Source organism: Sceloporus undulatus, chromosome 9, assembly GCF_019175285.1.
Source record: "Sceloporus undulatus isolate JIND9_A2432 ecotype Alabama chromosome 9, SceUnd_v1.1, whole genome shotgun sequence".
Taxonomy (NCBI): domain Eukaryota; kingdom Metazoa; phylum Chordata; class Lepidosauria; order Squamata; family Phrynosomatidae; genus Sceloporus; species Sceloporus undulatus.
The window spans coordinates 22,454,781-22,467,404 of NC_056530.1; the positions used below are offsets into that span (position 1 = coordinate 22,454,781).

The window sequence follows — 12,624 nt, forward strand, 5'->3', positions numbered from 1 at the left end:
ACTTCATCAAGCCAACCAAAAGGCACGTTATATATGTTTCAAGCTTTCAAAGCTCCACTTGCTACTTCATCAGGCAAAGGTGTTTAAAGTGATACAGGAGAAAGAGAGAAAGTGGACAGTGTTAGCCATAGCCCTGCATTTGGTCAAGGCGTTGTAGTTGTTGTGTTCAGTTCAGATGATATGGAAAGGTATTCATGCAGGTGGCATGCATCTCTTGGCCATGTGGATACTGGGAGATTCAATCAGGAAACAAACTTTGAGTTCCATTTGCTGTCTGATCTGTAGTCCACCCATCTGCATTATTTACAAATCCGCTTTTTAAAATCATCTTCACCGAAGTCTCCCTCGCAGCTCCACCCGTTCTTCTTCCAAACTGATAAAAGAAATACTTGAATGGCCCTTGCAGATGGTTATTAATGACTGCTTTCCTCTTGTCCTCCCTCCCCCCCCAAAGCAAAGGGAAGCATTATCATGCTAATCCTGTAAGCAATTGCCGATACCAATGTATGATTTGTCAGGGTGATTAGTATTTTAGTTAATTAGCGCTGTAATTAGAGGCTAATTAACTTCCTTGCAGCCTCTCTGCTATGGAAACCTGCTCGCTTCCCTCTCCTCCATCCCTCAGCCTCTTCATGTGGCAAAGAAATGGGGAAGGGGGATGATGGTGGTTCTTTGCCTATGGATGTCTGCAGAGTCCGGCCCCAAGGGGAGCAGAATTTGAGCTCTCCAGAGCTATGCAAAAGGAGCATGAAGATGAAGTACTCACCCCAACCATCCCCAATGTCTCCATCCTCAAGGGGTCAAGGGGGAAGAGGTCACTTCAGGAATGCTCCAGCAGTATAGGCAAGGAGAGTCAGCGCGGAGTATGGAGAATCATACAGTTGGAAGAGACCCCAAGAGCCATACAGTCCAACCCCATTCTGCCACTCAGGAACTCAACATCAAAGTATCCCCAAGAGATGGCCATCCAGCCCCTGCTTAAAGACCTCCAAGGAAGGAGACTCCACTACACTCTGAGGAAGGAGTGTGTTCCACTGTCGAACAGCCCTGACTGTCAGGAAGTTCCTCCTAATGTTGAGCTGGAATCTCCTTTCCTGTAGTTTGCATCCACTGCTCCATTCCCTAGTCTCTGGAGCAGCAGAAATCAAGGTTGCTCCATCCTTCATATGGCATTCCTTCAACTATTCAAACATATTATCATATCATCTCTTAACCATACCCAGCTCCCTAAGTCTCTCCTCATAGGGCTTCATGGTTTCCAGACGCTTCACCATTTTGCTTGCCCTCCTCTGGTGATGCTCCAGCTTGTCCACATCCTTTTCTGTTTGTCGTGCCCAGAACTGGACACAGTACTAATCCGCACCCCTCCTCCTCAGAGGAAGGCAAAATCTGATCAGAAAACCCCATGATATTTAAAGATAGCTATCATGTCACCTCTCAGCCTTCTCTTCTCTAAAGTAAATCCTACCCAGTTCCTTCATTCATTCTCATAAGGCTTGGTTTCCAAACCTTTGGCCTTAAGGTCACCATAAGTCAGAAATGTCTCGAACTTGCACAATTGTAACAACAACGAGTTGCAGCCCCATGCAATTTTCTATGGAAAATGTTTCAGTTGTACATCCCTGTTGACTGGGTCCTAGGTCTTGCAAAGAGGTGGGAAGCCCCCCCCCCCCCCGGCCTGGGACCAGATTTCCCCCAGTGGCTTTCCTTTTGCCTCGGCAGTTCTTCCAGAGGCGTCTGGGGAGAGACACTCTTTCTTGGGCTGGTTCCAACTTTGCTGACTTGACAATAAAGCCCCCAACCCGGCTGTGCTGGATTTTTCTCCCCCTTCCCCCCCCCCCCCCCCCTTTCTTCTTTTTTTGCGATTTCAATCTGTCCTTGCTTGTTCTTGGACAATAAAGTGCCAATGGCCCTTTGCGTCTGTTCTGCTGATTCCAGCCTGCAGGTGGCTGGTTGTGTCAGCTTGCATTCAAGTTTGCTTTCAGCAATTCTTTTCTGGTTTGCAAAGGGAGGGAGGGGGCCGGCAGGCGGTGGCATTCGATAGTGCCTGGGTTTATTTTCGTCCCGGTCTCTCAGCATCACCGCCCTCACAGTCAGGGCTGCACTCGCATTTGGTGCCCTCGTGTGGCACCACAGTGGTATCCTCACAGCCCTTTGCAATTCTGAAAAGGATGCTTGGCCACAGATTCTTGGATCCCACATAGCCACAGTTCCCTGCTTCAAGGGATCTAGATTGGACATGCACCGATCCAACTGAGTTCGATCCCAGAGGTTGACTCAGGTTGATCCAAGGTTGATTCAGCCTTCCATCCTGTTTGTAGGTTGGTAAAATGGGTAGAAAAGGAAAGAGATGCTCCGGTGTTGATGACCAAGCACTGATAAGGAGGAAACGCCAGAGCATCTCTCTCCTTTTCTACTCATTGACAGTGTTCCCTCCTCTTCAAGGAGAGAGAAACCAGGACATTTTAAAAGCAGCTGAAAAGGTTAGATAACAGAGGATGAATCGGGATAATTCCTGCCAAATCAAGACAGTTGGAAGGTCTGGTGTAAATTTAGGCTGCAATACTTGAGGGACTGCCTTTCCCCATGTATGTCTGCCCAAGGATTGAGGTTGGCTGAGGGGGTCTTCTCTGTGTCCCACCAGTGAGATCAATGCACTTTGTTGGGACATGGGAGCAAGACATCTTAAATGTTGAATGCGCACCCACCCTTTTTATGTTTGCCTTCGAATCCTTTCCTTTCCCTTTCTTGACTCCTGTTTTTTATTTTATGTATTTCTAGCAAACCTGAATATAAGAACACTGTGCTGGATGTCTTCCAACTGTCCGGAATCCCTGCAAAGCAGACGGATACGGCTGAAATGGGGGCAGATTTCAAAGGTGAATAAACCTAAGCTCATGGGCTTCCTAATGGGTCAATTGGTTAGCCACTGTGGCTACACAAGGCTGGAGGAGAGGCCTTTGGTCGGTCCCAGTACAGCTTACCATCTCTGGCGTTTTTTCCCTGGGTCATTTTAATACGTCATTCACCCTTGAATAGCATCCTGCCATTTGCAAATAAGCAGCATACATTCCTGAGATCTGCTCGATGTCTCTCCATTTGGCTGCATGGAAAGTATGTGAAGACTGTCCCAAGTGGGTTTACCCTCCTCAAAAGTAGGGGACTGAGTTCCCGCTTTGCCAAAATGGATGCTTCTGTGCTTTTCTGTACCTGCGGTCATGATTCTTAGCTATGCAGGTGGCACAAAACCAAAATCGAAAATGTCCCCTCTGGTTTATTGATGATAAATATTTCATTTGCCAAATTAAACCTATCCACCTTCTAGGCCATGTGAAAGTCTATTGATTCCTGCTGCCTTACCTGTTGAATTTTCCCATATTTTATCTTCTTTTTCCAGAGAGCAGCCTTGCTAAGGAGAGTAGCCAAAGGAAGCTTTACTCCCCCAACAAACCTGGGTCCCTGGCAGAGGCCTATCCTAGGGGTGCGATGGAGGTTGGGGCCCATTCCCACACGGTGGAGACCGATTCCAGTGGTCCTGAAATGAGCTACCGAGACGAAGAGGCTTCGGAAGAAGGGGGCAGCAGCGACGTAGAAGGGCCCCCCGGAAAGCGCATCAAACTGGAGTTCCAGCCGGAGAGCCCACCAGGTGAGGCAAAGGAGGCCTCCTTGGCTAGCTCTGAGGATTCGGACAGCGGCAGTGCATCGGAGTTGGACCTCCTCCCACAGCCCAGGGGGACCCTAGTTAGGAAAGTCAACGGCTGCAAGGTTGGCGGACGGAGGACCCTAGGTGCCAGCCGCTCCTGCACATCGGAGTTCACCTCGGTCATCCAGACTCAGAAGAGTTTGGCTCCCAAAGCCAACCCAGCACTTAATATCAAGTCTGAGCAAGTCCCCGGAGTCAAGGGGGGCCTGTGGACCTGTCCGACTGCTCAGAAGGGCAGCCCTTACACTGTGAACAAAGCACTTAGCCTGGAGAAGCCTGCTATGAGGCATGGATCTTCCCATTTGTACGTCTCCATCCCGGACTCGGTACTCACTCCTCCTGAGATGGAGAGTGGTGCAGCTAAAGGGCCGTTTGGCAGTTCCCCCCGGCCCCTTCCGCCAGCCCCTTCCTCTGCGGACACTCTCTCGCCCCCACTCTCAGGCTCCCCCTGCGAAGAAAGGGTCACGTCGACGCCATTCACCCCTCTAGTCTACCCGGCGGAGATGGAGGCACTCCAGCGCTTCCACACGAACAACGTGGTGGTGCCGCTGGTCCACCAGCTTGGCAACCCACATGCCAGCGCAACAGGCTCTCAGGGCCTATATACCACCAGCACGATCCGGTATGCCCCTGCCGACATGACCCTCGCCATGCAGAGCAACATGCTGCCCCCCGCCCACCCACTCAGTCTCATGGACATCGGAAGCACCGAGGCCAAGACGTCCCGGGAACTCATGTACCACCACTTGCAGCGGCTGAACATGGTGGCACCCTTTGGGAACTCTGCAGGCCTGGCCCAGATTTCAGGGGGAACATTTGCTGCTACTGACTCCTTGTTTTCCACGCTGCCCTTCTCGGTGGCCGGCGGTGGGCTCCATAGTGCATCGGCTCTGGAACGCAAGGAGGACTGAGCACAGAGAATGAAATGTACTCAACTTCGTGTCTCTGCCATGGCCAAACTCTGCACCAGGCAGAGCTGCCGATAAAAGATCTCGCACGAGCGTTTTGTAAGATAGCTCGGTGCTGTGCCAATGTGTTCCGCCAAGTGTTCTGAAAGCGGGGAGAAGAAATCATTTGTCCTCCAAGAAATCCTTGTGTATCTACCTTTTCTGTAGCTCTTTCCAAGCCTCTACAGGAAAGGGTAGAGTAACCGTCTTCTTGCTTCTGATCCTTGCTTTGCAGGTCCCCAACCACCCAGCTGCTGTTGCTGCTGTTTGTTGTGATGTGAGATGTGGGGTGAGTTCAGGAGTTAGCCCAGTGTAAACAGAAAATGGGAATCGGTGCAACCTTTCTGGGAAAGATGCAAAGCAGAGGAAAGTGGTTTCCCACACGGTTTGTTTGTCTGTCTGTCTATCTGCTTGCTACTCCAGATCCATGTATTCCTCTATCACTGCCATGGGGAACCGGCAACAGAGGGGTGGATGGGGAGGATTATGTTCAGGCCTTGGGCATTCCTGTGTTATCCAAGCCACTGCCCAAATATAATGTGTAGATTTGCAAAGGAAAAGCAGGGCAGTGGTACCCTTAACTCTTCTTCTCTCATGTGTTTACATTGTGTATCACATTAGCACTTAAATGTTTGCTTCTGTTCAGTCCACATTGCACTGTCCCTTGGTATATGCCTGGGACTGGATCCCATGTTCAGCTATAAGGTATTGAATGATGGGAAATGGGGTGAATGTGTTAAGTGTGCGTGAACCTGCCCAAATTCTACTTCCTTTCTGGCAACTTCTCTTTGCTGGATTGGTACTTTCCCTCTTCTGAAAGCCAGGGATTAGTAGCTTATCCTTTTATCTTTGGCACTTCAATCAGTGAGGAGAGTGGTTCCTTACTGCCTCTCCTTGCAATGCAATGCACATTGTTGCTGGGAGTGTTGGGGGTACCAGATTACAAGTCCTTTGAGTGAAATGTACATGAGAGAATATGAGTGAGAGACTGCATCCACACTACAGAAATAATCTGGTTTGACACTGCTTTAACTGCCCTGGCTCAGTGCTTGGGAATTCTCTATCACTGAGACGGGGCAGTTAAAGCAGTGTCAAACTGGATTATTTCTGCAGTGTGGATGCAGCCTTACTTTCCTAGCCTAGCAGCAAAAAGCTTTCTGAAAGTGAGAAAATACAGTGCAGATGAAGCAGTAATTATAAGAACCTAAAATAGCCCAGCTTTTACTGAGCCACATTTGCCTTTTTAATGCTCATTTCTCTCAAAGTTTGGAGAGATTCCATTCAAGCTATTTGCACGCCCTTGTGGTTTAAACTGTGCGCCTGCCTTCAGGTTGCCTGTCGACATACAGCAGCCCCATGAATTGTGTAGGGTTTTCTTAGGCAAGGAATCCTTAAGAGGTGGTATGGCCAGTTCCCGCCTCTGAAATACAGTGGGTCCTTGTTATCCGCTGGGGTTTGGTTCCAAAATCCATGGATGCTCAAGTCCCATTAAATACAATGGCATAGCAAAATAGTGTCCCTTATGTAATAAATAAAGGTTTGCTATTTGGAATTTAGACTTTTTCCAGTATTTTCAAACTGGGGATGCTTGAATCCATGGATAAAATATCCGTGGATAAGGAGGGCTTGGCTGTACTGCCTACAAAACCTGGTATTTGTTGGCAGCCTCCCATCCGTGTACTAACCGAGGGTGACCCATTTTAGCTTCCGAGATCGAATGGGATTACCAAGAGTAATTTTGCATCATGAGGAAACTTGGCCACGTTGCTGTTCACTCCTAATTCTAGATCACAAAATTGTTCAAGCACTCTACTCCCAGCCAGCTGGGAATGGGCAATTCTGAACCATTGGGAAGCCATATTAGAGAGCGGTTCAGTGCTTCACCCATTATTCTGATTACTACATTGGACCTTTTATTTTCCCTGTTTATCCATCAATAGTGGCTAGCTATGGTCAAAAAAAATGTAAGTCTGGCTTTGAGCCTCAGATGCTGTAGAGAACAAGATGCCTGTTTCCAATAGCATGTCCTGTTTGTGAGCTTTTGGAAACATCTGCTTAGCCACTGCTAAGAGTGAACATGCTGGTGCCAGCCAGCAAGGTTGCTCCTGTTTCTCCCATCTTTGTGTAAATTTGGGTCTCACTTCAGTTTGCAATCAGGCAAGAGAAAGCCCCCACGTTCCAGACCCTGGGGCAAAACTCCTTCCCAACCCCACCATCCTATTTGGCACATAAAGAGACCATTGTGTGGTATAACAGCACTTAAAAAGGTTTTCAAAACGTAAGCCCCAATGCTTAGCACTTACTCAAGGTGAGGAATAAGACAATTCAGTGGGAAATGTGGGGGAAGACCCACAGCAAGGCAGTAGCACTTGGGACACTGTGGCCTTTTTCTGTATAACTGGTCACTAAAGATCTGTGCGTGTGTGTTTATGTTTTTCTTTTTATTAACCTACTGTTCTCATTGGATAGATGAATGTAGTTTCCACTGTTCACTTGTTGACGTTCGGCTGCTTCTTTCGGCAATCTGGGATTTCAGAGAAAATAAAACATACATGGACTCTTATCTCCTGCCTTCTGAACAGATTTCAGAAGACCTGGTAAACTCTTTCTTGTGGTTTTTAAGATACTGGCTGGCATGTAATATGGGGCTTGTGCCAACATAAGGGGGTTTACATCGGTGGGAAACAGAACTGAGCAATTGTACAATATCCGTATTCAGCAAGGGGCTACTGTGACATTGCTACACAGGGAAGGCTTCTGCTACGTAGCTATGTATGTGTAAAGTTATGTAGCCACCATGTTAAGACAGTAAGATTTTGCCCTACTTCATGGCATATATACAGTGGGCCCTTGGTATCTGCTGGGGTTTGGTTCCAGGACCCACTGTGAATACCAAAACCCATGGATGTGCAAGTCCCAGTAAACACAATGATGTAGTAAAATGGTGTCTCTTATATAAAATGGCAAATCAAGGTTTGCTTTAGCCCATTTATATATAGTTGGCCCTCCATGTTTGCAGCTTTGATTTGATTATTTGTATTAATATGTTCTCTCTAGGAATCTCTAGGTCCCACAGAGCAACTTTTTCCAGAAGTTGACCACAGAGCAGTGCTGGAGAACCTAGAGGTTCCTACTTCTCTAGGCATTTGTAGGTCCTCCAGCGTGATTGTATGACCAACCTCTAGCAGCTGAACATGAGGGGTGACTGTATATCCATTTTGACTTAACTGACATGAAGAAGCAGCATCTCCAATCTCCTGCCCCTCCCACACCCAAAAGGCAGAGACAAACTGACAGAGTTTAGTATCTTTAATACAAATTTCAACTGATCTTGACAGGTGGAGAGAGGGGGTGCTGCAATGGCAGAAGAGATACACTTCTGACATGCAATGATGATGGATTTGGAGCATAAGTAACACTAGCAAAGCAGAGGCAAGCTGTGTATCGGGGGTACAAATGAAACGGGCCATTATGTGGATATTTTTAGTTGAACATGGCTTCAGAATTTGCAAGGGAAGTGGGGGCAGAGCAAGAGCCTGGACCTCAACAGAATAGTCCCTTGTTCTGTTGCCCCAGCTTAGCCAAAATGCATGCTTCCAGGTGGGAGGCTGGCTCACCAGCTCAGCAGAACTCCCTTTGAGCAATTCTTTGTCTTCCCAATCATCTGATTTTTGCAACTGTCACTTTCCAGAGCTCATCTGGAAAACCAGAAATAAATACAAAGCAGCAAACACATCCCGCTCTACTGTCATTTGCCATCTCTCCTTTTTGCCCTTTGCCCCAAGGGGCAGAAGGACCCAAATGTGTCGCGTAGGCTGCCATCAGAGTCAGTCCACAGAGTTTGTTGCATTCCCAAGGGTTTGTCCACAAACACTGAGCTGGCCTTCACTTCTCTGACTTGCCGTCCTCCTTCTTCTTATCCTGGCATTTGTCACTGGGGTCGTCCTGGATGATCTCCACCTCCAGCCGGCCGATGTAGAGGGAGATGGCGCACAGCCAGAACAGGGCCACTGTGGTGACAGCGGTGCAGTTCAGAAGCGCCGTGGAGAAGGACAGCATCATGGTGCGGCGGAGGAGGAAGAGGCTGACCAGGTAGGAGGCACTGCCGTATGAGACGCAGATCCCACCGAGGATGAAGAAACCTAGGAAGAGCAGGAGAGATCAACCGCCTGGGAAAGCATTTCTCAGTGACTATGCCAACTGCCTCAGCACTCCATAATCGCAGCCTCCTGCCTTTTGGCATATTTGTAGAAGAAGAGAGAAATCCCTGAAATTCATTTCTGTTCATTATTAAATATTCATTATAAATCAGACCTATTTAGGTTGTCTAGTCCCATGCAAATTTTAAAGTGTCACAGAGCTCTTTGTGGGGTAGTGTTTTGCAAGACACCAAAGCTTGCCTATTCCTGAATTCATCTGAGAAGACACTGTGGCCTATCTCTGAGTTCTCATAGCGACCGTGGCTACATTCCCTGTATTCTGAAACTCAGCTCCAGATCCTCTGAGAACTGAGGTAATGAGAGATAAATGCATGTCAAATCCCAAAGGCTCCTGCTCAAGAAGGAAAACCTAAGCTCCTTTAGGTGGGAATAGAAAACCTAGTGTCAGATTTGTGGTGGGCCACTGAGTAGTTTTTGTTACAGCTAGTTAAACTCTATTTCTGGACACACATGCTATCTATCTAGAAACTAGCAAAAGCAAACTACCTAGCTAGCTTTGTTGCTGCTGGAAACTAGAAACCTGTACCTAACTAGCTAGGACAGGTTACTAGTTTCCAGCAGCAACAAACTCACAAAGGGATCTATCACAGATAGACATATGTGTATGTCCAGAAATTTAGTTTATATAGCTGTGACAAAACCACTCAACATCTCCAGGGACATATGTGGGATGGGTTACTTTATTAGTCTCCAGCGCTGGCAAATCCGCAAAGCATCAGTCTTGTCCACTCTGCTTGCTTCTCCTCAAAACAAAGACTGAGCTGAACTATTTTCTTTACCATCGCAACATCCTTCGCACACACCTGGAACTTGTAATTCAAAACTAAAATGCTGGCTATAAACACAGTTTCTAGTGTGAACAGCCACTGCCCCTTGGAGGCAAAATTCAGAACTACTGTTTTGAAGCCTGTTTCTCACTGGCATATACACAGTACATCAGGTGTGTAAATGTCACTGATGGGCATGAAATGTCAGGGAAAAAACTCTTCTAGAACAGGGCCACACAGCCTGAAAACCCCACAAAAACCGTATGCGTGAGCCCCAGCCTGGCCCAGTGGTTTGAGTGCTGGACTACCACTCTGGAGCCCAGGGTTAAATTCTCTGCTCAGTCATGAAACTCACTGTGTGTCCTTGCGCAAGTGACATGCTCTCAGCCTCAGGGGAAGGCAAAGTCAAACCTCCTCTGAACAAATCTAGACAAGAAAACCCCATGACAGTTTACCTTAGGGTGGCCATAAGCCAGGAATGACTAGAAGGCACACAGTAACAACAAATCCTGCTCCTTGTCTCCATTCTCCCTACTTCAGAGACGCCCAAGTCAAATTCTACTTCATGTTCAACAAGTTCACCAGGCACAATTCAAGGGACATATTTATTTGCTCCTGCTGTGAGCATCCTCTTTGCGCATACTCCTTCCTGTGCATGCAATGTGGGCCAAGAGATTACACAACGGAGAGAGCTCAGCCTCCAACAGCCAGTGCTGGGAAGCTGAACTTTTAAGCACTCCGAAATGGGTTCTGTTTCCCCACCTTCAGTTTCCCAGGGACAAGCCAGTGCTCCAAGGCCACAAACTCAAACTGTCCCTGCCTGACTCTCAAAGCCCTTGAGTCGCTTGCTCTTCTGGAGGCCATTTGCAGAAGGTGACATCACCAAAGCTATTAAGCCTCTGAAATGGCAAGGAAACAACTTCTTTAAGAGCCTCTTGTCTCCTGACCTGTCTCCATTCAGAGAAGTACAAAATGCCCATTAGCTCTTGCAGATTTTAATGGTCAAACAGCACGAAGTCTAGACAAAATCCTGCATGAGGGGCATTTCAAATAGGAGTCCCACATTTGCATCGGTCATATTTGGTGCACAGCAGCAACAACCTGGAAGAACCAGCCACACTCCTGGAACTGCAGATAAGACACAGTCCGCAGAAGCCATTTTCACGCCCGTCAGTGAGCGTTGCACACCTGTGTATACCAGTGATTCACAAACTAAGGCCGTCCAGATGTTTGTGACGTTGGCTCCCAGGTTATTGGCCATGATGGTTGAGGCTTCTGGGAGCTGAAGTCCAAAACGCCTGGAGGACCAGAGTTTGGGAATCACTGGACTCACGTATACGTCTAGACACTAGTCAAACATTTGGCCCAAAGAAACTGGGTCGACTTATCCATAGGTCAATGTAAGAACCGTACTTTAGCTCTTCGTCTCCTGGTGAAAGGCAAGAGTGTAATATATCCTGGAAGCAGAGATGATCCTCTATGTTCTCATCCATCCAGCCTCTGTTCTCTCTAGGAACGTCTAGGGCCTCCAGCAGGACTCTGCTAGACGCTGACCATAGAGTCATGCTGGGAGATGCCCTCCCTGGGCATTTGTAGGTCCTCCGGCATGACTTTATAGTCAGGTTCTGGCTGATGTTGACCACGGAGTTGCTCTGGAGGACCTAGAGATTCCTAGAGAGGTGTTCTGTCAGGGAAAAGCCCAGTGTTTGGTTATTTGGGGTTTCCCCTTCCATGGGGTCCTGTGCCCCTAAGACCACTACACTTTCGTAGCCGCTGCCTTGTATCTTACCGTAAGCGGCTTCCCTCCCCATGTCGCTCTGGACGTAAGAGATCACGCCAACGCCGGTCGCCAGCAAGCCGTTCCGAAACCAGGAAAGGAAACCTGGCGGAAGGAAAGGGAAATAAAACCATCTAGAGTTGTATCAAATCGTGACATATTGATAAGACTTGGGTTCAAAACACACTGCAGAAATAATCCACTTTGAGACCGCTTTACCTGCCCTGGCTGACTGCTAGGGAACCCTGGGAATTGTAGTTTCTCGTGGCCCCAGAGCTCTCTGGCAGAGAAGGCTACAGTAAATGACTCTCACAAGCCCCGCCCCATAGACCATAACCCCGCCCTCCCTCTCGCGCATGCGCACCTCCTCCCTCCCTCCCAGCCCCCCTCCTTGCTTACCGGTCTCGTGAGCCTTCCTGAGCAGCCAGGCGTCCGCCTTGTCGAGCTCGGAGATGGCGGGAGGCCCGGGACCACGGCCGGAGCTATACTTGGGCGGCCCCTTCCCTCTCCAGGCCCAGGCTTCGCCCCTCAGCAGCTCCCCGGCGCCCCTCAACCGCGACACCGCCCTCCGCCACCAACCGCCGCTCAGCGCCATGGCGGCGCAGGACTGAAGCGCCGGTACTCAAGTGCCGCCCTCAAAGGCTGGCCTCGGAGATGCGGAAGGCAGGGCTCGCATCCGATAGGCTCGGCGCGCTGCCACTTCTCAGTAGTTCCCGCCCCTTGCTGAGGAGAGTAGCGATAGGGCGACGCCTCGCACTGGGATTGGTCGAAGTACTTGTCCGTCTCGTGTAAGGCGGCGTTCATGGGCCCATTCCTCATGTTGATAGGTTAGTTTGGAGCCTGTGAGAAGCATGCATTCTGGGACATGTAGTTTTGAACATGGTTTTCTGAGGAAGCGCGTCCTTTATTGGAGAAGGTGGATCTGCCGCCATTTTAGGCCTCGCAGGGAGTGTAAACATAGAGCTAGGAACGTGTAGAGTGACTCCCGCCTCCGTTTCCTTGTTCCTCTTTAGTTGAGGAAAGACTGCATCCGCACTGCAGAAAGAACACGCTTTGACACCACTTTAAGTGCCCTGGCTCAGTGCTATGGAATCCTGGGAAGGGTAGTTGTTTCTGTTACAGTTTCCAGAATTCTGTAGCATGAAGCCATGACAGTTAGTCAAACCGGATTATTCCTGCAGTGTGGAAGCAGCCCAAATTGGAGGTAGTT

The 12,624-nt window shown here is 48.7% G+C and overlaps 2 protein-coding genes across 3 annotated transcripts in view; one reads left to right on the forward strand and one right to left on the reverse strand.

Annotated features, from left to right (window-relative positions):
- Positions 1–5,698, forward strand: part of NPAS1 (neuronal PAS domain protein 1) — a 47,040-nt gene extending 41,342 nt beyond the window's left edge. For both annotated transcript variants that reach the window (XM_042438847.1, XM_042438846.1), the window contains exons 11-12: positions 2,782–2,879; positions 3,398–5,698. In XM_042438847.1, coding sequence (XP_042294781.1) covers positions 2,782–2,879; positions 3,398–4,614 — 1,315 coding nt within the window. In that variant the 3' untranslated portion in view covers positions 4,615–5,698. The remainder of the gene's footprint in view (positions 1–2,781; positions 2,880–3,397) is intronic.
- Positions 5,699–7,944: 2,246 nt separating this feature from the next.
- Positions 7,945–12,054, reverse strand: TMEM160 (transmembrane protein 160). Its single transcript, XM_042441193.1, has 3 exons — positions 11,814–12,054; positions 11,427–11,519; positions 7,945–8,792 (listed from the first exon to the last, which is right to left on the reverse strand). The coding sequence occupies exons 1-3, from the start codon at positions 12,007–12,009 to the stop codon at positions 8,536–8,538; spliced, it is 546 nt and encodes a 181-aa protein (XP_042297127.1). The 5' UTR covers positions 12,010–12,054; the 3' UTR covers positions 7,945–8,535.
- Positions 12,055–12,624: the final 570 nt, after the last annotated feature.

Coding starts and splice junctions, on each gene's coding strand:
- TMEM160 (XM_042441193.1), bottom strand. CDS start 12,009: ATGGCGCTGAGCGGCGGTTGGTGGCGGAGGGCGGTGTCGCGGTTGAGG. Junction 11,520..11,813: donor CAGGAAGGCTCACGAGACCG/GTAAGCAAGGAG, acceptor TCCTTCCGCCAG/GTTTCCTTTCCTGGTTTCGG. Junction 8,793..11,426: donor GGGGAGGGAAGCCGCTTACG/GTAAGATACAAG, acceptor TGCTCTTCCTAG/GTTTCTTCATCCTCGGTGGG.